Source organism: Hirundo rustica, chromosome 6 (genome assembly GCF_015227805.2).
Source record: "Hirundo rustica isolate bHirRus1 chromosome 6, bHirRus1.pri.v3, whole genome shotgun sequence".
In the NCBI taxonomy this organism is placed as follows: Eukaryota; Metazoa; Chordata; class Aves; order Passeriformes; family Hirundinidae; genus Hirundo; species Hirundo rustica.
The window spans coordinates 54,064,599-54,090,706 of NC_053455.1; the positions used below are offsets into that span (position 1 = coordinate 54,064,599).

Sequence of the window (26,108 nt, forward strand, 5' to 3'; positions counted from 1 at the left end):
TGCACGTAGACTTAAACAGAGTTGAAGCGGGATTTACGTTATCGTGCCTTGCATGGGAAGCAGTAAGCGATACCAAAATGGCATTCCCTTCAAACAGCCCATTTTTTCTTGTTAACAGCGGGCTATTCGTTCATCCTTAAAAGCAGACAGAAACCTATAGGGTAAAGGCTATCAGTGACGATTTGCCGCTGCAGGGCGAGCTCGCCCTGTTTCAGCCGAGCCGCCTCCCAGACCCGTCCGACTCTCTAGGCCCCCTCCTTACGCCACGGCAGACAGCTCTTCCTCGGGCCACGCTTCAAGCCTCGGCCCTACAGCCAGAGAATTTCCCTCTACGCCCGCCGCAGAGACGCCCGCCGCGGCACTCACCCTGCGGGCCGCACCCCTCCCCGGTCTCGCCCCCGGACTCACCCGCGGGCCGCGGCCGCACCAACCGCCATGTACCGGCCGCCGAATTCAAACAGCAGCAGGCCGCCCTCCTCGCCGTCTCATTGGCTGTCCCCCGTGACGTCAGCAGAGCGCCGGCGCCAGCGGTGAGTGCGTGGGGTGGACGCGCGCGCCGTGCGCGGTCCGCGGACCGTGGGGGCAGCGGAGGCCGCGGGGAGGGAGAGCTGGCACGGGGCACGGAGAGCGGGCACGGGGCACGGGGCACGCCCGGGGCTGCCGGGTGACCTTTGGCTCCGCGTGTCCCGCTGCCCGGCTCGGGCGGGGACAGCCTGCAGACTCTTCCTCCCGCGCACCGCCGCTGGGCCCGGCGCGGACCGGGGTGCAGGCTGCTGACGCTTCTCCCGTCGCTTCTGATAAAGAGGGGCGGAATTTTTGTCCTCTTTGCCTTCTACTTTAGTACGAGTCCCGATCTTGAGGCGGCAGCCTGCAGTTGTGCCCGAGCGCCCCTTTAGACGTGCGCTTTTATAAAGTACACTTTCTGCTCACTTGTAAGCGGAAGGTCTCCAGCTGTGTAGAACGAGGGTGGGTGTAAGCAAAGTGTGTCCCTCGTGTTGCCGTCCTGTCTTAGGCTCGTAGCAGTGTAGGTCAGTGTGAGTGGGATGATGGCACTCACTGTTAGTTTAGCCCCAGCCATCTGCCCCTCGCTGCCTCACCAGCGGGCTGGGGTGAAAAGGTAGAAAACTCGGGGGCTGAGGTAAAGAAAATTGGTAAATAAAGATAATTGGTAAATCAAAAGTGTACACAAGCAATGCAAAACAAGGAGTAGGTTCACTACTTCCCATGGGCAGGCAGGAGCTCCGCCGTCTCCAAGGGCAGCAGAGCCCTTTCACAATTAATGGTTACTTGGGAAGGCAAATGTCATCACTCCAAACAGCCTCTTCCCCCCACTTTCTGTATGGAGCACGATGTCGTTTGCTCTGGAATATCCCTTCAATGCGTTTGGGTCTTCAGCAGAAATCCAAAACACAGCCCCATATTAGCAGCTGTGAAGGAAATTAACCCCACCCCAGGCAAAACCAACACAGCATACCACGGTAATATATATGTTTTGTGTAGACATGCTGTGGTTTGTTGCAAAACCTCACATCTGTGTGTCTCTTCACAGTTAGAGTGATACGCACTTTCAAATTTGAGGTGGGGGAATTACTGCCCAGCTGAAGCCTAAATTATCAGGAGCGTAACTTTCTCAGCATATTTTTATGCAAGCAAAATATTGGTGGCCTCTGGCAAGGTAAATTCAAGAAAAGCATATTGAAATCTGATAGTGAAAAGAAATCTGCTTATTGCTTGAACGTGATTGATTTGTAGATAATCTTGAAAGTTCTGAAAATATTTTGCTGACATGTCTATAAAGCTGCCCAACTTGGAAAGCATATAACTTTGCCTATAGCGTTTCTGCTTTGTTATTTAAACAGATACACTATTTCAAATATTTGTTTGAAAGTAATTCCCAACATCTACTGCCCTTCCAGGTAGATCAACTCCATAATGTTGTCTCAAAAGCCATGCCAAATTTGCAAATGTTTGTTTCTGCGTAACTTGAAACTGAATGCTGTAAATGTGGCTGGCTTGGCCAGAAGGATCCATTCTTCATCAAAAAAGCTTTCTGACTCTGAGTCAAAGGAACAAACTGTCCAGAAATGTGAAACTGAAGCGTTACCTGAAAATACAGAAAACAGTAAATTTGGAAGATTGCACATACCAGTGATGCTGGAGGAGGTTGTTAATTGTTTATCCCCTCAGCCAGGTCAGGTGAGTTAAATGATTAATTAACATTTGTGATCCATTAACAGTTCAGCAGAAAAAAATTGTGGAGTGTAGGGATAAGTTGTTTAGAGGAATAACGGGATGCTCTTAAACAATCAGTGTTCCTTTTAAAAGTTCTAAATTGTTTTGAAGTTCAAGTTAAAACTATATTTGAACTAATAAAATTCTGGTGTCTGTGTGCCTGAATCCTCAGGTAGGTAGTGTTATTAAAAGTGTAATATTTGACTGTTCTGTTGCTTTTGTGCGAGTCTTTCTGAATTGCACTTGTGTATTCTTAAGTTTATGTTAATTACTCATAGCAATGGGGAGTTCTTATGTATGGTTATCTCATCAACTTTTGAAAAGCCATTTTCCTCTTGTATAAGAATTACTAAATATATAGGTTTTAAAAATTGTTTAGCCTCATTAGCATGGAGCTAATTTCACACCTTCTTATTTGGGAATGGTAATGTAAGTAGTTTGCTTTTGGTGTCTGGGGTAGTTCAGGTCTCTGCACTGCTGTGTTGATATATTTACGTTGCATGTAGAGTCCAGGTATATGGTTACACACATCCTTGAAAAAAGTGATACACAGTGAAATGGTTTTTGTCTGGTTGGTCTTAGTATTGATTTGAAAGGATTTTTTAAATAATGTAAATTCTTAAATAATGTTCACATTTCAGATACTGTCATCTGTGATTTTAGTGCTTATGTTAGCTTCATAGAATCTTACTGATTTAGGCTTATCAATGTGTAGTTTTACTATAAAAACTGAAACAATAGGTAAAGAAGTAGAAAGGTCAAAGTGTGCGTATGTTTTTATTTTTATTTGAAAACAACATGTTTCATCGGTGGCAAAGTGATGTAGCAAGTTTGGGGTGGGTTCAGTGATCAAAAATTTGTAGTCAAATCTTGTCGTGTTGCCTTGTGTATCATTTTAAGTCTTTGAAGAAGCAGTGAAAATGGAAATAGTGCTGATACACATTAGTGTACGCATTGCTCTTGCGTGTTCTACTGTTGAAGATATCTAAATTAAAGGAATACATAAGGAACTTTGAGTTCAGATTTTTTTCTGATGTCAGAACTATGATGACATTTTCACACATTAAATGAACATATATACTGTGATACACTGTTTTCCCAGTTGTGTTTTTACCTAGATAAGAAGAGTCTGATGAAGTCAGCGTTCATTAAACTCTCTTTGTTGATGTAGAAAACATTATATGGCAACAGAACTTGTTATCAAAACTGTTCAAGGTTATGAACTGTGGAGAGGAACTATTACTGCCCCTGAAGACTTTTTCTAATTTAAATATTTATGGATATAAAATAGCTTATTATTGGGGTGAGATTTTTTTTGCATTCCTAAGCTAGTAGTGAACCACTAATGACTGTTATAAGAGAGCCCAAGTGTGTTTACCTCAAACAGAAGCATTTATAATAGTGCTAACCTGTTCAGCATGACTAAGCCTGGGAACTATTCAGCACTTCCATTTTTCTTTTTCTGTATGTATTCACAGCACTTTCTAAAGCCTTGAAAAATAAGTAGTGTGCAAAAGAGTCACTGAGTCAGCTGACTTTTGCTAGTGTAAGTGGAATTTTGAAAACAGGTTGAGACAGTTTTTCACTAACCTGAGTGGTGGTAATCAGTTTGTATTAACGTGGATGTCAGCTGGGAGTGTCATATAAATTTATATTTTTAAGATTATAGTCATGACAGGAAGTCTATAAACACTTTATAGTAGTGCTCTGATCTTGAATTTAGTTTTTCTGCTTTATTCTCTCCTACACACATAAAGATTTCCTTTACTCGGCTTTAATAGAGTTATAGTCTTTGTTATAAAATAGCTGATTCAGGCCTTTATTTCTTCTTGTGTCCTAAGACAAGGAGTTACCAATATAAATAAAATCTAATTAAAAAGTTGATGTTCTCCCTATAGTTATGGTCACTGAATGGGATTTTCATTTTACTTACAGAGGTTCTTATGAAAATGAATGTTACTTAAGAGTGAGTCACTGCTGAGATAAAGATGTTAGTGCCCTCCCACTGAATATTCTTGTTGACTGTGTCCTTTGGAGAATCTGTTTGTCAGGAGTTCAAGCAATAGTACTTCCATTTACCTTTGAATCTTCTTTTATTGCCTGTAGTAGTCCTGTCTTTGAAGCAAAGACTACAAATTAGTTTTTACCAATCTATCTCACTTCTCAATGAAAAGTCTGTTGCAGTAAGTCCACATATAAGTAATTTCCTCTTTAAATTTACTGTATTAATTATACTACATTTTCTCAGTCCACCAGTGTTGTTTGCAAATGCCTGATCAATGATTTTGCAGTTGTCTGAACAATTCTCTGTTCTCTTAAAGAACCAAACATATTTTGAATCAATATTTGGACATCCAGAAGCATGTTTCCCCAGTTTTCAGCCTACTTTTTCCTATTTTTTTTCTTTGCAATGATCACTTGTCTTTTAACTAGAGATGTTTGTCTTTTCCACATAATGTGGCTATAATGTTAAGTATAGGAATTTCAATAGCAGTGAGTTCTACTATGAATGCCATAGGATGAAACTTCGAAATTTTAACTGTTCTTATGAGAATCTTAAAGGTTTTTGAGTTGGGAAGCTCTAGGAAATGATAGTGCTCCAGTGCCAACAAATACTTCTATATATAATATTTAAACTCCTAACTAGAAGAAAAGCAAATATTATGCCCTACTCAGATTATATGGGTTTTACATGATTGACTTTATCTATGGTTGAGTATGATCTAGAAGAGACTATGAAGGAGATACTGTAAGCTCTACTATTATTATTTGGTTTAGGGTAGATCTAGAAGCTTTTTTTAGTATCTCTAAATTAACTGGTAGGTGGTCAAACTTGATGTGAGAAATAATGAATGAGACCTTTCCATTTTCTCCAGTGTTTAAGTGGTTCATCAGAAGCCATTAATAGTAGATGATTCTTTACCTCATTATGTTAATTTTTGGAAAAAAAAAAAAAAAAAAAAAAGGCAGTTTATTTTCCCCAAAGAGATCTCGTCTGACATCATCTTGAGCTAGTCGGGACTTACTGTGGGTATTTCCCTTTTGATTCTCCATAATGTTATTCAGATTATTTTTGCTACTTGGCATTCATTGCAGGAATTATCCTCTTTGTCTTGGAAATAATGTGTTATACTTAGTTTCTATAGAGAGACAAGTATTTCCTGAAAATATGCAGCTTTGCCATGAATTTCCTTTTGCTCTTTCAGGTACATACTGCTTTGTTTTCAGGATGGCTGCTATTTTCACACATCCAAACACCAAATGATTCTTTTTCAGAAGGAGTGTGAGCATGGACTTCTAAAATAACAGGAAGGAAGTATAAGACATTGCTGACAGACAGACACTGTCTTCTTGTGAGCAGAAGTGCTGCTTGAGCTCTGGCTTGCGTTACTCTGAAGTCAGTAGCTTTTCACCTCCTGGAGATTCTGTTGCTACTGTTGGGTGTTGATCTATAGCATGGTTGTTTCCTTCCTTTTCTTCAGAGCTAGTTAGTCTAGTAATAGATGACACTTGAAGGAAGGTGAGGTGGACTGTTGGTGTGAGCAAGCAGAGTCAGTTCTGAAATTGTTGTCTTAGTTTCGGTGTATTCTTGTCCATACATCAGTATTCTCTTTCTGCCTTGTACTGAGTAGAAATGCTTTAAGGCAAATATAACCTTTCTCTGTACAGCACCCTGCAGAGAGGGGACTTCTGTTTTGTGACAAAGGTTTTCAAGTATTGTGGTATATAAATAGTTACATGTTTGTGCTGGTGACCAGGGTTCTTACCATCATACCTCCAAAGCCATCTGCAAATCATTTATAACTGAAATGACCCATTTATGCTAGAGGTTCTCAAAACTGAAGTTTTCTGCAGGGTGTCCAAAATAAAGAGCGATTGAAAAGAGATTGGAAACATTTATTTTGAGTTCTCAAGCTGTATGCATTGTAAAATGCAGCCAAAATACCAAGTTTGGGAGGGAATATTAGTTGCATCATGAGATAAATGATGAAATACTGGTTTTGGAAAAGCACTACACACACCTGGACATAGTGAAAGTTTTTATTGTTTTGGCAGGTTTTTCACTGGACTTGTAAAATGAATAAGGTGACAGATAAAGCAATTGATTTGTGTAATGTTCTTTATTGTAGAAACAACTATTTTTTTGGTGGGAAGTATGCTGAAAATATCTTTCCATATGCAAATTATATGGCTAATTTTTCTCTGTCAGCAGCACAGTGAGCTCTGTAGTGATTTTTGTGAAAAGCAAAGGAAGATACAGAAACTTGTGAGAGTCAATAAATTAATATAGAGTAATTCTGAAAATACTCTGGGAATTACAGAGCATACTTTTTTTCCCATGGTGCTTGAGTGTTACTGGGGCATATTGAGAGTTGTTCCAGTTGATCATGTAGTTCCTGTGTATTTTTTCTGTCCCTCTTACCTTGCCTGATGTTTTGGCTGCCCATGTTGTAAATTTATGGAAGAGGCTAGCCAGGCTTCAGATCACAGCTGTGTGTGGAAGTGTGTAATCAAATGTGCATTGAATGTGTATATATGCAAAGTGTGTTTATTTTTGGATGAATCTACTAGGAAACTAGAAATGGATTCTGATCAGATAGCACTGTTTAAAATACTTGGCTAAAATCATACTTTAAGAGAGGTATTTTTAGTCAAGTTCGCATTTGAAGTGAGTACATGAAAATGGAAAGCATTTTCATACCAGTTTTGACTGATATGCAATAGATAGTACTTCAAGTATTTTTTGTTATTTTAAATAATAATACTGTCTGGTTTTACGATGGTAGTGTATACATGCAGATTTGGAAAGGCAGACCCCATTTGCTTATGTTCCTTGACCTACAACCAATTGCTTTCTGCTCTGACATGCAGTCAAAATAAAATGTAAGGTAGAAGGAGTATTATTTAGCAGTGTAATGCCAACAAATATCCTATGTGTTTTACAGTATCTGCATCTGTATGAGTTCCGTCACAAGATGAGAGAAGAAAGAAGGGGACTGGGAAGAAAACAGGACAGGAAGTTATATTCATGAACAGCTTGCCAATTGAGGAGGCAGAGAAAATCATGCTTTTCAATTGCCTTCTTGTTTTCCTGACTTCTGTAGTGGGCTCTCCAAAAATACAGGGATCTTAAATTCCATATTGACAGATGACTTAAAACACATGTGATTTATTTGAGAGCAGTGCATAACTGTTCTCTGTTTTGAAGCTGGTACTGCTTAGTGATTAGACTGTTGATACCAAGAAAGGAAAAATATCCATGGATTTGGTTCTGAATGATGGCAGGATTTGAATGAAGCATGGTGAAGAGGTCCTTTCAGATTTTAATTTTTTTATCCTTAAAGAATTAGGTCTTTAGAGAGAAAATAACTAGAATATTTTGATGTGAGGAAGAATAAGTCGATGGCTGTAGCTGCACAGGAAAGAATCTTCAGGTTGTAGTTCTTGTACATCTGCCTGACCACCTCATCTTCCCACCTGCATCATGGCTCTCTGAAGGCATATTTAAATGCTACAAGTAGAAGACCTCTCACCAACTTTGTTCTGCATCTTTCTCTATTGCAGTAGAGGAAGGAAAGCCTGCAGCTGCTATATCCAAAGAGACCAGCAAGGGAACAGGGTCTGCCTACTGAAAACGACTCTGCAGATGTGCAGATTTCATTTTATGGTGATACTGAGTTAGTTTGCTGTTACTATTCTATCACATAACAAATGACAGTGCTTCAGGAGACTGTTTAAGATGCTGTGTTATAATAAAGCGAGATTCAGTGCTTTTGGGTGACTCAGCTTGTAATGACGCTGTATATGCTCTCCTTTTCTGTTGTGACAGCGTTAGTCTTTGCACCTCATGGGGAAAACTAATAAAATGCACCAGAAAGTAATCTAAGCCCTTTAAATTTTAACTTGAGTGAGCCTGTGTTCTCAGAAAGGGTGATAATTAATATATGTAGCTACTCATTTCCTCCTCATCTAGTACTGTGTGTCTTTAGTCAGTCTTTTGGCTAAGCTTTCTTATTAAATATTTGAATCTGAGTTTGCAAACAGAAATGCAGCCTTTTTTCTATCACACAAAATATTACTAGCAATTGAAGATCACTGTTGGAGCATGGAAGATACCTGCAAGTTTTGTTTTCTTATTTTGTGTTTTATACTGCTGGGAGTAGTTTTGCACAGAATTAATCTGGGTAAAGAGATGATTAAAAGGTTATGCTACTAAATTTGTTGTTTAAACAGGTATCTGAAGTCATGCAAATGTATGGTCTGATTTACTTATTTAAATATTTTTTCTTTTTCCCAGACTTTCTGAGCATGTTATCTTCATTCCAAAGATGTTTGCTGATTCTCAGTATCTTGGGACAGTACTTTTCTAGTAACTGTGTTTTAATAAAGGACAAATTCTTCTGTTTTAATAATGTCACTGAAATAAATGAATATTGTTTCAGGCTCACTCTGTATCAATATGGTATTACTTAACGTCAAATTGCTGTTAGGAACCTGGCAGCCAAGGCTTATCAAAAATATGTCCGTGGCTTTTTTGGGGTTGGCTAACCATTATTAATAAAGAGTTAGATTTTTACTTGTGCCTTTGTAAAATTTTCATTGCATCTTAAATATCTCCTCAGTTATAATTGAGGAAAGAAGTTTCTTCTGAGGTAACAGAGGAAGTCAGCTTTTTCTTCTTAAGTCTGATGATTAGCTGAAGTCATTCAGACACTGAAATTTTAATTTCCTATGGAAATGTTAATAATGGTGTGCTTGAGTCATAATGTCGTTAAATCTAATTCCAGACAACATTACTCTTAGGAAAATGAGTGAAGTAAATAATGCATACTGAAGCAAGGTCTGCCAGTGCTGCCTAAAAGCAGGTGACAAAGGCAGGTGGTGGTGGTTTTTGTTTGCTTCTCTTACCTCTTGTGCAAGAGCAGTGGGGGAAGGGGCTCATCTGTGTTCTCTTGCATTGAAAAAACTTGCTCCAAATAATCTTTCTGGATGTTTCCCTCTGCTTTGTGAAGTGCAGTGATTGGTGCAGTTTTCACACTAGGCAAGGAATGCCACTTGGCATAGAGAGGGTCTAGGACATGGCTCCCTTTGCTTCTGGATGTGTGGGGATTAGAGTGGTTTGCCAGTGACGGGGCTTGTGCCAGGCTTCTGAGATGAACCTACAATTGATGACTGAGAAAGATGTCATGTGCTATGTAAGATAAATTGTAAATGTCTTCAGGTGATGTATTCCAGTATGTTCTGTGGAATCAAGACCGCAAATTAAGGTATGAGTCTTTAGAAAATAAGTGAGGAGTGCAAAACAAAGCAAAGCAAAGCTAAAATGCCTTTTTATATGTTTTCATGCAAAACCTGTCCATTTTTGTTCATATCTTGTTTCTAATTTAGCTGTAATCAGAAAATTGAACCCTTGTGAAGAAAATTGTACGTTATTTTGAGGCATTAAGTGATTATGATTAATTGGTGCTTCAAAATATGTTCATAGCAATCTTTTTTTTCCTCTGTGTGAAATGATGAAAAGATGGTTGATAGTGCAAGTTACTGAAATTCTTGGATGTGCAAACTTAGTGATTTTACAGATATTTCAGCTGTGTACTAGTATAATTTAGTAGCATCCTCTCTTAGTGTACCAATGTGATGAATATGAAAAATGGGAAATAGTGGTTGCATTATGTTGAATTGTTGAACAGATCAATACAGGAAAATCATTTTATATTGTACTTAATACGTGATCTGAGAAGGTTGTTTTCCTGCAAAATGCCAACTATTAATTTATATGCTCTTTGTGATGTAGATTGTTAGACTTGGTGTGTAAACAACTTCTTTATCATTTCATATTCTGTCAAAAGTACTTTTGGAAAAAATTAGTCCAGTTATGTTTTACCTATCAGACCTTATTTTTTAAAATTACAAGTGATAACATTTTATGTAGATAAAAGACATGTACTCTATAGAACTAATGGGAGATATCTTTTGGTTGCAACCAAAATTCTCGTTTGCTATGTACTTAATTTGATTTTTATCTTTCTTTTTAGTAGGTGCCGGAAAAAACCCCAGGTTTTATGTCATAATATATTACCATTCGCAAAAATAGAGAACTGTAAATTTTCACTTTTTTGATCAACTTTATTTTCTGGAAGGTCATCCTGCATAATACCTTTTAATCCCTTTATAATATTTTCACTGACAAGTTCAGCTCTTGTATACGTGACCAAGCTTTGGATGGGAATTATGCCTATATAGATCAGTAGCTGCTCATAATTTTCATAGTGGTGTCATTGGTAGCATCTTATTGGTACTGTGTCTGTAGATTTGTGTAAAGCTTGTTTACCTTGCATAGGTTTAAAACATTTTCAGTTTTACTGCAGGGAAACCTGTAATGAGGCTTTGCTCTACAGGGTAACCTTAAACATTTTTTGCCACAGATGTTTTTATTTTCCAGAAGTTCTTTTTTTTATTCCTTTTTATTGTTAAGTAATATTATATTACAACATGGCAGTATTTTCTTACTGATTGATGTTGACATGACATGACATCAGAACACACAGTTGTATAGTAAGTCACCTTTAATTTTTAGAGTTCTTATAGATGTAACAGAATGTAAATGAAAATTGCAGCTTTTCAGGACGGAGGCATAGCATACCTAGGTGTTTATGGACCACGTGTGATTCACTGGATTTGTAATATTATTTTCCCTTCTGTAAGGCAGTGATTTTGGAAACATGATTAAAAATCAAAGTGCTCTAGTTTAAAAACAGCTATGTCTGATTTACTTTACTCAACTTGCAAAATATTTTGGATTCTCATAAGAGAGAGCAAAAGTTATTAGCCTGCTAAAGCCTAAATATTGCTTCTTACTAAATTCGAATAGTATAAAAATGCGAGAATATATTTGTCTCCTTGACCTCTTGTTTTCTTAGTTCTAGGATATTCTAGCATGTGAATAGCAGCGAACTATGTTTTAATAGTGTTTTCTTCTGAGACTTTGAGTGTGTGTAGTTTTTTAGTTCATTTAGAAAAACAGTAGTACTCTTCCAGCATTTCTCTAAAAGTACATTTCTCTACTCGCAAACCTTTGTTACTATCACACAAGTAACTTATATATCATGTCTCACAATGCCAATAGTTTTTAACAATCTGGTTTATCTAACATAATTTTAAAAACCCTGCCTGTTGGCAGACATATAAAACAAGAATACTGTTTTAATTCTTGTGTATTTAATGGGAACTGAGGACAAATTCTTGGGTTGTTATGCAAAAAGTAAAATATAAACCTTTCTCTACATGGTTGATCTATGCATATATTAAGTAGGACATAGAGGTAGATGCAATAAATAATTTTGAGATAAATTGGAAGAATACAGGATACTTACCCGTTTTAAGTGGCATCTTGAGTCAACCAAAGAAACAGTACTTAGAATGGAGAAATGTAATTGAAATTTGGAGATATATGATTTGGACTTGATCGGGGTAGACAGACTTTGACTTTTACTATTTAGACTGAAGTAATTTTTAAATGGCTTTGAGAAGCCGCAGATATTTCAGCTTATGTGAGTTATGCTCATTCAACAAAAGTGACTTCTAGGAGAGCAGAAGAGGAGAAAGTTTCAAGGAAACTTTGTTTTCTCCCACTAGAGATTGAAATGCTAACAAGGAGGAAAAAGATCTCCAACTGCTAAATCTTCTAATCAATATTTTTGCTTTAGCAAAAGTAGTTGTAGATTTAGAATAGTTCTAGAAACGTGAGGTTATTAAATAGTTTGATAGGTCCCATTATGTAAAACCAGCAATATTGCTGTTGCGAGTTTGGAAGTGAGTACTTAGTGTATATTTTGTTTGAAGAGAGATGACATCTCTGTTTTTTTTTTAATGAGGAATTTTTTTTACATCGGTAATTGTTCAGCAGGATTGAATTCTGACCTCTGCTGGCATTGACTTTATAAGCAAACTGTTATCTAGGGACAATATTAATAAAAAGGAAATGACCTTGGGAAATGATCTGGAGTAAAACCTGCTGGCCTTTGTGCAGGGGCTGGGACAAAATGGTAGTTCTGAGAATTTCCTTCCACTGGGCTGTTCTGGTAGATACAGCCAAACAGCACCGGGGAAATAAACAAAATATTTTGTTTACAGACATGTCTTACATGCTGTTTACTATTCAAACTCTGCTTTGAATTTAGATTTTTGTCTCTTGAATTATATCCCTACAAACTTTGAATCATTCACAGATTATCTTTATAGATTAATTAATTCAAATTCATTACACAGAATTTATGTTTACAGCTCTGTTATAAAGTAGCACAATGGTCTTGCTTCTACTTCGCAGAATTTAGAGGCAACAATACTGAAATTCTGCTTTGGGTGGCCAAGCAGAAATGCCTCTTTTCCTGGTTTTTCAAAGAGATTAGCATTTTGGTTTAGAGCTTTGCAGCACATTGGAGGGACATCCACTTGCAGCTGTTGAGGTCACAGTGTGTCGGGGAAGCAGTTCTAGAGTTTCTGAGGCAGGAAAATGAGAAACAGCATGACCTACCTGCTTGGTGTAGTGACCTCCTGAGAATCACAGTAGCTGGGTGGCCAAAGTTCCAGTGTCCATCTGTCAGCTGAGTGCATTACTCAGTTATTGTGTTGGATATTGCAATTTCCAGTGTTATTTCACTTTTGGAAAGAGAACTTGAATGGAAGTAATTGATTAGGATTTGCTGGAAGAGCCAAGCTGAACATGAAGCCAGTGAAGTGTCGTGGTGCTACTGAAGGGGACAAGACCAGCATCCCTGCTCCCGCCATGCTCCCCCCATATCAACACCTCCCTAAGCTCCTGTCCCTCCCTGACTTCTGCAAATCAGTTAAACACAATAACATGTCAGAAAACAATACAGCTTTTTTTCTTCTGTTTTAGTTTCCTGGGCCATGTTGCTAAGTTTAATTGGCTTATGGAAGTATACAGTAAACATGTGTGCTGAGAGAAATTAACTACAAGAGGGAAAACACACATGAGAAAATAATGCCTAATTACTCCTACACCTAACACTTAACATCTTGTGCAACTCAGTAGTCTAGTTGATTGGTCTAGTACCAATCTTAGGTAAGTTGTCACTGTCTTTGCTGTGAGAAGGTGATGTATGCCTATTCTGAATTACACCTTTTTCACTTGCTAAAAACAAATGGTAAATACTAAAATTTGTAGATACTAGTATACTTCTGGAGAAAACATGCTTTAATTTAAAAATATTTCTTAATTGCAATATTCGTGCTCATTTTAACCCTCAAGAGCCTTACCTGTTCCTCCCATTTCCTCCAGGCCTAAAATAAAACTCTTTAAGTTCTTATTTGTTAATGGCTCAACACATTGCCAAGTGCACTGGACATGCTGGTCTCTGGATATGCATTCATGCTTCCTCTTGCTCTTTTGGTTGTGCAGCCGTGGAATGAGCTTACAGCAAAACTATTCTTTTCCTTGCACCTTGTTTTCAGGTGAATATGCCAAACCTATGAGAACAGGGCCAATGTGAAGATGATTGTGAGCAGCCAGCTATTTTCACAAACAATGAGCTGTATACATCTGCTGGGACATGTAAACTGGAAGGCTTCTCAACAGGTTGTCTGAGTCTGGACACCTCTCACCTGCTCACTTCTTTGCTTGCACTGTGTTAGCACCATCAGACCAGAAGATGAGGACATGAGAACAATTAACACAGCTTTCCTTTTCCAGGATCCTGCTCTTACAGCTTTGACATCATAGCCTGAGCATTCAGCAAGAACAACTGTTGAAATCTAACATGGTTTTGGACATCCATGAGAATATCAATAGAATCTTTCACCCAGGATTATCTTCCTGTTGTTTTATTTGCAAAACTTGGAAATACCATTAGTGCTTAGTGCAATGGTAGAATTGTTATCATTCAAAAATCGAAACAAAGATGTTACCCTGGTTTTTCTGAGTCTTTTGATTTTCTTAAATGGAGTCAGATCTTTTAGTTATTGTACAATATTAAGAGCAGTTTTCTACCTTTCCCACAGATGTAACATAAACAAATCCTTTGTTTTTCATTCTCTGTCCTTGGTTTGCATATTTCTAACCTGAAAACAATTGTAACTGGCAATTTGTCTGGCCACTGAGGCTGAGGGGTGGAAACCCCAAAAAGCCAATCTTCTGCTAGACCCACAAATGTATAAAAAGTAAAAAATAAACAAAGGGGTCTCTTCTCTCCGCTCTTTCAGCTGGGAGCTGGCTCAGAAGAACCTCTGTGAAAATCTCTTGTCTGCATGTGATTGCTTTGTGTGTCTCGGTGACACAAAGATATTTTTTTCCCAAAACAGGGAAATGGCTGAAGACATCTTGTCACTCTTTCCCACCCCCTTCCATCAGCTGGTGACCTTACTTCTGACACAGAAAAAAATCAGCCTTCAGTTGTTAAAATCAGCAAGGACTCTTAAGTGACAGAAAACTGGATTTTTTCATGGTAGATATTTTTGTTAATAGTAAACAATGCTACTTGAGCAGCTTGTTAGAAAAACAAACAAACAACAACAACAACAAAACAGATTTAAAATGTGCTGCTTCAGCTTCGAACTGTAGAAAACATTTTTTGTATTTTGATTTTTTGAGATATTTATCTGAAATGGAGTTAAAACAGTGCTCCTGAAAGTCTCCCCTTCAAAAAGTCTACTTGAGCCATTGTGTCAGTACACACTTTTGGTCATCTAGATTTAAAGCAAGACTATTGCTAAGAAGGTCAATGTAACTACTTTCCTTTTGATCTTGCATCCTTGTGGGTGCCTGGGTAGTTCCGTAGGAAAAGTTGTACTGAATGAGTCAGTGCACTGAGTCATAGCATGAAGCCTGTAGTGCTGTAGACTAACTAATTGGTAACAGTCTCAAATGTAATTAAAGCACAGTTGTCAGCTCTGTGTTACTGATGGACATGCCACTGAAGTATTTTGTTTTTAGCAACTTAGATTAATTGTTCTTTGCTGTTAAAATTTGTGTGTTTTAAGATGTTTCTGTTGAATAGATATGCCATTGTCATTATCTTTTACTATCCTCTCTGATTTTTATAGTACTCAGTTTGATTTTTTTCCCTCTGTTAGGGTCACATATTCAGTAATTATGCTTTTTATCATGCCTGTGTACTTACAGACGTTTAGAGTCCTTTGAGGACTTTTTAAAGTTTTTGTCATTAAGACCTGTCCTATTAGCACTGATCAATGTGTTTTTTTCACTATTCCTAAACTCTTTAAAGCTTTTTGAAAAATCAAACTTAAAAATAAATATTTTTTTTGTATTGTCTTGTAGATTATGTTTTCACTTTCTCTAGTCTTCACTTCTGATGTTCATCTTGAGTTGTGCCCTGTTTTATAATAATAAATGGCTTTTCTTTCTCCGAGTGCATGCCCACCATCTCCAGACAGTTAGCAGAGTTTTCCAGTATCTGTGAAGCCCTTCTTTCTCCTGTTCTTCAGTTCCTTTGTGTGTGTGTTTCTTACCATCATGCAGCTTGAGGCAAAGGGCTATATGGGGGACATGGGAGTACAGGACATGTCTTGAAGCTGTCTCTTTCATTAAGGAAAATAAAACAACCTTAAAGTATTGGGAGAAAAGCAAGGTAGTGGTGGGGTTTTTTTGTTGTTGTTGTTGTTTGTTTGTTTGTTTGTTTTGGGGGGGCATTTGCATTATTAGAGAAAACAAACCTTGCTGGCTTTGTGCAGGACTCCTGCTTGTTCCAACTGAGAACAGGGGAGTGAATACATGAACGGGTGGTTGCAACTGAGTTTCTATTTCTAAAAAGTACTGAGACAGTAATTTTGAACTTTAAGAATGGTCTATGCTGCTTCCATATGTGATGAATACTGAAGCTGGGATAGTGAACAAACATCTTTTTAGAGATTGGAGGAGGTAGAAGATTCTTTGATTATATATTCTTTTTCTCTTGAGCAGTTTTTCTTCTCACTGAAGCTCTTTAGATCGAAAGATACTGCTGAATCACAAGACCATCAGTAATACAGCACTGGTGCACATCAGGAGTATACCTGACCAGGTATCCAGTCTCTGGCAGTGCCCAACAGTAGCTGCTAATGGAAGCCGAAAAGAAGAGTAAGGGAGACAATGATTATTTTCTACCGTGTATTACCTTCACATGACAACAGTAATTGAAGGACTTCCTTGCAGGGAAGTTGAGGGTTATATTTGTATGATATCATTGGCATGATGTTTTTTCAAAGTTCGACCTCTCTAAAATATATATATTAATTACTAGACCTCTTTCCATGACATTATTCATAGTTTCAATATTTGCATGAAAGGCACTTTTTTATTTGTTCTAACTTGATGCTTGATAATATCATCAAGTTCCCTGAGCTCTTGTATTTTGAGATAAGTGAATCACACCATCTGCTACAGCTGTATAAAAACAATTTTAATAGTCCTCCACAGAAAACTGCTGGAGCCTTCGGGTGTTTTATTGGACCAGAGAGATGTGTCCTAAGGGAATCCTTTTCCACATTTCTTACTTTCTTGTCCTCATCTAAGCCCAGTTTCATATAAAGCAACAGTGATGAAAGGTGTTCTGTTCTCTCCGGAAATGATCAGTTGGCTCTGAAGTTTGTTCTTTGAATGTGATTTTATTGCATTTCTGGACTGTAGATTTCCCTCATACCAACTTTCTCCTAGGAATGCAAGGCTAACTGATGCAGTTCTTTTTCAGCCTCCTTCCGTTTTAAAGAATTTCCTCCTTCATGCATTTTTCCTTTATTGTCTTTATCTTGGTTTTATCTGGTTTTGCTCCTTTTTTATGTTCCCACAGATTACTCTTATTCTCCATCAAAGTGCTTATTATTTTGGTTTCGCATGTTATCTAAAATTTAAAAATGAAATTTTTAAGTACGTTTATGGCTGTAACTCTTTCATGTAGGTATTTGTTCTATTTCATCAGTTTGTGAAGATACTTAGATGCTTTGAATATGGTCACCAAAATCGTATTTATCCTAGAGACCAGCAATAAATTTAGCTCTTGAAGAGTAAAATGCAGCATATTTCAAAGCATCTTTTTCAATTTGAAAGAAGCAGTAAAGGTTTGAAGCAAAGCTTTCACCTGCCTTACAGTCATTGAGGAGAGTAAAGCTCTACTTGGAAGTATTCTGTTTCTAGATTAAATCAGATTAGTTTAGCCGAAATTGAAGATTTTTTTTCTTGCTCTGTGCAGGAGATTTAAGGAAAGATATCTGTGGTGGAAACTTGTAGCTTGGATTTTAAACTTAGCAATTTGGGAACGGTTTTATTTTGGTTTGTGTAGTAGTACAAGCTACAGCAGTAGTTTCTGTGATAAAGTTGATTAGTTTGTAAAATATTAGTCATATAATCCTGGTTATAGACTTAAAAGTGGTGATAGTTTCCTATTTGTTCTCATCCCATTTCTCACACATCATTAGCACATATACTTTTTGGGTTTTGGTATTTCGAAACTCTTTGGATTAGGTTATTGCTGGGCAGAATCAGTCTGTTCTAAGCTGGAGTACTAAAGATGAAAAAACAAGATTCCTCACCTGTTAATGGGATTTTTGTATCTCAGTACAAAAGTCTGGAAAATCTCCCACTCAGTAGTGGGATTGTCATTTGCTTTAGGTAGAGGAGCTTTTCAGGAGTGTTTATACACAGAAATTAATAAATCATGCTTTTTGAATTGTGTGGGACAATGCTTAGTTCATAACATAAGCAAATAGTTAATGGTGATAATATACTTAGTAGAATGCTTGGGTGTTTAGAGGTTGTCTTCTGTGTACATTGACATTGCATGTTACAGTCAATGGTTCTATCTTGCTGTGGTAGATGGATTGCTTTTACAAATGTTGCGCAAAATTTCTAGTGGATCAGTTTGCTCTTCCAGGCAGGAAAGGAAAAAATAAAATCACTAAGTGACATCAAGTAGCACCAGTCTTGGGAGTGTTTGTTAGTCTTTTATCTGGTGGTAGAGAGAATAATTAGAGATGCAAGACTTCATTTCAGCAAAGGTTATAAAAAGTTTTGTCCTGTTGACCTGTCTCTGAGTGGGCATGAGTAAGTTCTCAGAAGCTGATGGAGCTGGCATTTGGAAAATCTAGAAGATAAATTTTAACACCTCCTAGGGCATGTAACAATTAAAGTATCAACTTCAGAATAGTTTCAAAGACTGTAACAGTTAAAATAATTTAACTAACAGTCCAGTAAGTACACTTGGAAACATTCTTAGTCCTGTGATTCTTATGGTTCTGTAAAGCATTTTCCTATACAGTGTAGGAATGTCATTATTTTTTGCTTAGCAAGTCAGGTTGCTAGTTTTCTATTTGAGTAGTATATTAAAATATATACTTGCTGAAAGCAAAAGAGTGGAATACAAGTGTCAAGTTATCAAAACCAACAATGACATTATTTTTAAGTGAATACTAAAAGTTGTATAAAAACTGATTATTACCATAAGCAGTGTATACCCATACTGGTTTTTTTTAGGAGCAAGTGCTCACAGTTGCTAGTTACCATATATCAAAATTAGTTTAAAAATATTGCCCTGGTTCTGGCCAGAACAGGGTTAATTTCCATAGTAGCCAGGAAGAGGCATGTTTAGGACACGGAGGTGATTCTATACCACCCCATGTCACTGTTGGGGGTGGCAGAAGGGACTCACTCTTTTGGGAAGAAGGGGTTACTTTGGGTTGAGAAAGTGTGATAGAGGGAACTGTCTGGTATTCTTTGTTATTGGGGATGTTTGTCCATGTAAATAATTTATTTTCTTATATATTTCATTATTATTTTTGTTGCTGTTAATGTTTGTTTTCTTATATCATTGCTGTTTCCAGTAAATTGTTCTTACCTCGACCTGTGATCTTTACCTATTGTGCCTTCAATTCTCAATTCCATCCTGCCACAGTGGGGAGGGGAAGAGGGAGCAAGAGAGCGACGTGTGATTTTGGAGTACCCACACAATGATTCTAGGTATGGGAGTACAATTCCTAAACCACAACAGCTGTATTTGGCGCCCAGTGTAGGTCATGAAGGGTTGAGATGACAACAGATCTGCCCAGAGCAGGCTGGAAACAAGTTTGATCTACTTATTTTCTGTATTAGGTCTGGTGCCACTGGTCACAATGGTGCTTGGTCTGTTCATGTGGCTGTGGCACCTAACCCTGATATCTTTCCATATGTGCACTATGTGCCCACCATGGTGGCCTTTTTCAAAGCAGGAAGAGGGATCAGGATTGCTTTTGCTGTACTATGGAATATCAGTTTATGACATGACATCAAGGGCAATGAAGGTATTTTGGGATGTGGATGCAGTGCTGTTCTCCTACCCCTTACCTCAGGCACTACCTTTGGGAATCCATTAATAATCATATCCAGCCTGTGGAGGGAACAGGGGAGGATGATTTTCTCCAGCCTTTTACCCCCTTTTCCTCCTTCAGGCTTGTTACAACAGCTTTTGAGACTTGAATTCCCTTTGGATGTTAAGGAAAGCATATTCTTGTTCCTGAGTCTTCCAGGTCTCCTCAGTGAGGTCTGCACCATGTTTAGAGTAATGAAAGAGATTTCTATGGAGATCTGCCCCATGAGTGGCATGGAATGTGGGAGAAAATGGGTCATCTTTTGAAGGATTGTTCTGCTCCTGTGGTTTGAAAGTTCACCCCTGAACAACTACAGGATCCTCTTAAAGTGATAAAATTTATGAAGCAAAAATTCTGTGGCAGTTCCAGAGAGGTGCAAAGTTACTCAAGGTGTTGAGAGCCCTGGCTACTATTTATTAGATGCTGCCTGATACTAGACACCTTCCTCAGGGAGGAGGAGAAAAGCAAAGCAACAGGCACCATGGCAATTCAAACTGCATCTGAACCACAGGAACAACCTCTGCCAGTAGCAGTTGCTATACAGGCAAATCAAAGACCAAATCAGTTTGCCTAGTGGGGGATGAAGAGGAAACAAGGCCTTCAGAAAAGGCAGAGCCAGGAATAATTCTGATTCCTATCCCCAGGTGAACTCCAAGGTATGCAAAAGGATTTCAGCTGCCAGTCACATGAGACCCTGGTGACCTGCCTGCTCCAATGCTGGGATATTGCAACCCAAAATATGGAAGTTGATGGTAGTCAAGCAACTGGGATCCCTGTCATTGACAGGGGGATTGGGAAGAGGACAGACACTCTCAGCCTCTGGAGGTGACTCCTGTCAAGTGTGAGGGAAATGTATCTTTTCAAGGATGATCTATCAGCGCACTGAGACAAGCTGAACATGGTGGAGAAGGGTGTCCAGTACCTGAGAGAATGTTGTGCTGGAGGTACTCTAGAAGGATTCAAGTAATGGGCAGTCCCCTGTAAATGCAGATGAAGTTCAGTGTAAATAATCATGTAGCAGACGTTCCTGTGGAGTGCACCATCTCCATATGCCGACTGATTGGCAGTGATGTCATGGAAAGAACAACAGCTTGCAGATGATTTGGTTACCAAACTGGCTATATGAAGAATGTTCTCTTTCCCTCTACAGGCCTGTGTCTCATCTGTGGAAAGACTGTCAAAGGACTTCTAGAAATTGAAAGAGGACTCCCAGCAATTTAGAAAAGAAGTGTCTCCTGCCCTACCAGTATAGACCAGAGTCTGCTATTGGGAGGAAGCACCCCCTGCTTTAGAGAGAGGGTTCACACCAAGAGGTAACCTGTGGATTTACCTGCCTGACCACAGAGAGGAAGGGGGTGGAAAACCTTGCCTCTGCCCTAGCAGCATGGGTACATGAGTTGAGAAAGTAACAGTCACTGCAGGAAATTCTTTATGAATAAATACTGCTCCAGTTTCCATGGAGCAAGTCATAGGTCCTCAGACAGACAGACTTCTGATCCTCTCGAAAGGATGGCCAGTTCATATCTACAAGAAATGAGCAATGACTAGAACTTAAAGAGACCCTGCCTCCAGCCGGGTGGGGAAAAGGGAAATCAGATCTATTGGACTGTGTGGATCTGGCAAATCAGACCCACAAAGAGTATAAGGCTTTAGTTGACACCTGTGGGAACAATGTCACAAGATGCCACCAAGATAGGTATGGGCAGAATCCATCTCTATTTCTGGGGTGACAGGGGTATCCCAAAAGCTGCCTGTACTGGAAGTTGAAGTGATCCTAATTGGAAGTGAATGACAAAACTCTCCATTGTGACAGGCCCAGAGGCCCCGTGCATCCTTGGCATAGATTATCTAAAAAAAGAGTATTTCAAGGACCTAGAAGGGCATTGCTGGGCTTTTGGGATAGCTGCTGTGTAGACAGAGGAAATCAGACAACTGAATTAATACCTTGCATGGTCTCTGAGAGAGCCCTTCTGCAGTGAGATTGTTGAGGGTCAAAGTACAACAAGCACCAATTGCTACCACAGCAGTGCACCGTCGGCAACATTGCACCAACTGGGACTCTAACCCCCACCAGAGATTTTTTTTGTGAACTGGAGAGCCAGAGTGGTCAGCAAGACTCTCTCATGCTTTCAAAGTCCTTTATTGCCAGTGCCCAAGTCCAGTGGACAGTAGAGACTGATAGTAGACTGTTGTGGCCTGAATGAAGTCACACCATCAGTGAGTGCTGCTGTCTCAGACATGCTGGAACTTCAGTACAAACTGGGGTTCAAGGAAGAAAAGTGGTGCCACCATTGACACTGCTAATGTGTTTTTCTCCATTCCTCTGGCAGCAGAGTACAGGCCACAGTTTGCTTTCACCTGGAGAGGTGTCTAGTACACCTGGAACTGACTGCCCTGGGGACGGAAACACAACCCAACTGTTTTCGAAGTTTAGGGGTCTCTGTGATTCCTTTGCACTGGTGGCCTGTGTGGTGTTCATGAAACATGTTCTATTTGATTCCTTTTGAAAGCAGCCGTTGAATCTCATTTCTGGAACTGACCAGATTTTCATAGCTGTAGTTACCTTAGAGCAAGTGTTAATGCTGGAAGAGCAGAAACACTAACAAAATGTCGTTTGTTTCTTAATTTTATATGTCCCATTCAAAACATTTGTCCGCTGAAAAGTTCTGGTGCAAATATCTGATGCATTCAGTGTTTTCAGTAATTTGGTGGTAATTAACATTTGTGTGGTGTGGTTTTTTTTTTGTTTTTTTTTTTTTGTGATTCTGTGTGTGATGTTTACACTGTGTTTAGAGATGTCTCTTTTTTACTGTTTATATTCCTAATTTCAAAGATATAAAATGCATGTACATGTTGACCAGAATAGCTGGAGAATATATTTGTGCTTTTCTCTTAGTTAAGGGACCTACTGTTCCAAACATGATACTTAATTTTGCAGTGCCTTTGTCTCTTCATCAAAGTGAGGCAAGTTTTCTGTGTTGCTGTAGTGTGGAAATTTGCAGTCTTTGTTCTTATGCAGCTTTCAAAATTAGTTAGTTTCCCTGGTTTCTTCACCAGAAGCTATATCAAATTGCTTGGGTTTTCTAAAGGATCTTTGTAGATTCATATCCTGCAATGTGACAGGCTACTTTTTTTTAGCAGAAGTACAGTACCTGTTGGATAGAGTAGGGTGAAATTTTCCCTCTCTACTGTTTTTGCTGAGCTGTTTTCATGCAGATCTTTGAGAATAAAATTTATGGTCACTGATGCTGTCAAAAGTAATTTACAGAGTCTGGGATGATAAGTGATATAGATTTTTTTGGTAATGGGATGTGACCTCTTAAGAAGAACTGCCAGTAATAATTCCTAGATGTATATGTGACACTGACAAGCTTCTCTCCCATGTTGCATCTCGTAAGGGATGCTGATAGTGAGACTTGATCCAGTTTTCATACCTGATATCCTCTGGTTTGTTTCATTTTAAACCTGAGCAACTGGAACATTGCAACAGGAAGCCAGTCCTCTAGTCTTTATGCCAATTTTTGAATTAAACATTATTTAATAGTTTCTGGAGAAAATGTCTGTAGAGCAGGCATCATATTAAAATTAACCTTCAAACTATTTTCTGTTGTTAAATTTGTACTTCAGCTTGTTTTAGGAAGCAGAATGGGATTGGAGCACAGAAAATAAAAGCTTCTCTTTTTGAAGTAGGTTTTTTTAAAATGGAAGTTAAGAATCTTACACAGTCATTTTTTCCAAATGCTTGTAAGATAAAATGCTGATTTAACAGGGTCAGCTGAAGTTTCAGTAATGTAAGAGTTTGTCAAAGTGGACTCAGTGAAGCCTACACTTCAGACTCTCGTGGATTCCATTCCTCAGTGATATGTATGTATATAAAATATATATATATATACACACACACAATACTACCAGGAAGAGTGGAAAACATACACATTTTTATAGAAAATAAGTTTCGTGTAAGAATTATAGGTCCTGACTGCTGTAGGGGCAAACATGACTGTCTTGAGTGTTGCTTTTAGGAAAGCTTAAACTGCTCTGAGGTATTAGGATTTGGTTGGTTTTTTGTTCAAGTAACTTTAATTGAGTTCCAATTTGCCTTTAGATTAGTCCAACTGCACTTTGGTGATTTTTGTGACCTCCCTGCCCCTCCTCTCTGTTTTATCAGTAGTACTTGACTTTACCATTTTTTCTCGTGAATTTTGGGACAATTTCTGAGCTATTGGTAATTCCAAGTTGTGCTGTTGCCCTCCTCTGTAGCTCTGGTATGCTATCATTTTATTACTTGCTGCCAAATAACATCTGCAAGATAGTGAATGAATTATCATGGACAGAAGAGAAATAATGGTACTAAGGTTTGCATTAAGGTATTTAACTTTTCCATATAGTGATTTTTAGGATGATGACATACCTGTGGTTTTTAGAGTAGACATTTCTATTCTTGAGTGATTCCAGTAATTGAAAGAAAATGGAAGACAATTCAGATTGGTCAGCAACACCTCTTATGTGCTCTCCCTTGTATGTTTGTATAGGCAGAGTAACTGGATGCATCCACCTGGATGAGGATGTTGAGTGGCTAAATATAGTATGTATTCAAAACTGAAGAATGCTCCCATCTTAAAATAAGCTTAATAACATAAGGAATTATGTGAGAGTTCATTAGGAAAAAAATATATACCACTAAGATAAACTTTTAATCCTGTATCCTGTTTGAGCTATTAAGTATCTAACATAGATTAGACCATGCTTGGTGGCTCGGATTCTCCTTGTCGAAGAGATGATTTAAAACTATAATTGCTTTTTAATTTTTCTTTTCTTGTGCAACTAGCTTTTGGATGAAAATACAGGGTAAATGTAACAATTACAAAACTCACAGACCCATCTAGTTGTGCATGTTGATTCCAAGACAGCTAAGCACTGTAGGTCTGAAGATAAACACGTTTAATTGCTTTGCGCTGAGGGAGATGACTGCTTATCTGTAATTACATGGAATTGGTGCTGTTATCTGTATGGTCTTTCCTACTCTGTCATACTAATTTGTTTGATCTTGAGTTAGATAACAGGTTTGTTTGAAAAGAACTGTACTGTATGTGTGTACAGATCATAAAGCAAGTTAGTTTTGCTAATGTTAATTAGCAAATGGTCTCTAATAAAGGATCATGGCATACAAGCACCATTATACAAAACTGAGTAAAAGAAATTGTTTGCAGACAATAAACAATAGACAAAGGGGAGCAAGAAAGTTTACTGTATTTACACTCTTTCTTCTTCTAATAAAAGCTGCCTTATTTTCTGTATATTTGTAGGGATTTTTAAAACAGTAGGATGTTAAGTAGCCTATTGTTTTTACAGTAGGATGTTAAGTATCATTGGGCCTGCTTCTTTTGTTTTCAAGCAAGGCTGTGTTAGAAGTGGTTGATTAAACCCCTGTCTATATCTAATCTATGTAATTAAGTTAGACGTAGTTGCTCTATGCTGCTTCTTTCAGCCTCTAAGAAGCAACAGATGTGAGCCAAACCAGCTCCTCCTTGTGTAACATGTTGCCACAGGCAGTACTTTGTTGGTAAACAAAGAGCGTTATCAGGAAGTGAAGTTTGGTATGTTGCCTCTTTTCAGCTCTTGGTTTATGATAGTATCTATATACTGTCATGTTGAAATACAACCAATTAGTTCAACAACTTCAGTGTAAAATGTGATTTATTATGTTTTTAATCCACTTGTTTATTCTTTCTGTGATTAACAGCTGAGCATCTTATTTTTTTAAAAAATAAAACCTCCACTCCAAATATTTGTGTAATTTACTCATGCCATTGTATTCTGTGATTTCCACTGCAGCTTTCTATATTCAAGTACACAGGTGATAGAACTGAGAATGTTTTTGCCTTAAAATGGAAGTAAGGGAACCCTTGTTCAGATGGCAGATTGTGCATGCATATTCTTTTTCACTGACTTATATCAACACTTTAAGATGTTTTATAATTGCATGTTGCTAAGACTTCTTCTACGACTATCGAACCACCTGTACAGTTTCCACAAGAGGCTAGGAATTCCTGGTGTTTGATTTTATGCTCTGAGGGGCCAAGTAGGTGCCTTCTCTAATCAATAGATTATATGAAAACTGTATAGTTCTACAAGGTTTTTATGCTCATTATTTTTGTCAGGGGTAAATGACAAATTTTGTTTTGATTGCTGTATTAATGTAATAAAGAGTATAAAAGTAAATTACAAGTCATGCTGTTCTCACTAGGAGTTTGAACTCATATTTGTGGTAGGAAATTAATCTGGTTTTAATTGCCTGTGAGTCTGAAGCATATTCCTTTTTGTAAAGCTGATCTCACATAAATATAAATCACTAACTGCCTGTTCTTTAATTATGTATTAGTGTATTGTATCTGCATACTAGATGAGAATATGAGCATCTCCAGTTACAGTGTATTGGAGGTCATTAAATCTTCTCTGTTTGAAGTTTAGTAGCACCGCATTTCTATACTGAAAAATGAACTATGTTGCTAGTTGCTTTAGAGTGT

The 26,108-nt window shown here is 38.1% G+C and overlaps 2 protein-coding genes across 4 annotated transcripts in view; one reads left to right on the top strand and one right to left on the bottom strand.

The window, feature by feature from the left end:
• Positions 1–501, bottom strand: part of KIF18A (kinesin family member 18A) — a 31,046-nt gene extending 30,545 nt beyond the window's left edge. The window contains exon 1 of one of the 3 annotated variants that reach the window (XM_040068222.1): positions 409–501. The gene's annotated coding sequence lies outside the window, so the exon portion shown is untranslated. Of the gene's footprint in view, positions 1–262; positions 385–408 lie in introns of those variants that run through there. The other 2 variants (XM_040068225.2, XM_040068224.1) reach the window with 2 other exon arrangements.
• Positions 406–26,108, top strand: part of METTL15 (methyltransferase 15, mitochondrial 12S rRNA N4-cytidine) — a 92,701-nt gene continuing 66,998 nt past the window's right edge. Inside the window, exons 1-2 of the mRNA XM_040068226.1 lie at positions 406–530; positions 1,917–2,196. Coding sequence (XP_039924160.1) covers positions 1,933–2,196 — 264 coding nt within the window. The 5' untranslated portion in view covers positions 406–530; positions 1,917–1,932. The remainder of the gene's footprint in view (positions 531–1,916; positions 2,197–26,108) is intronic.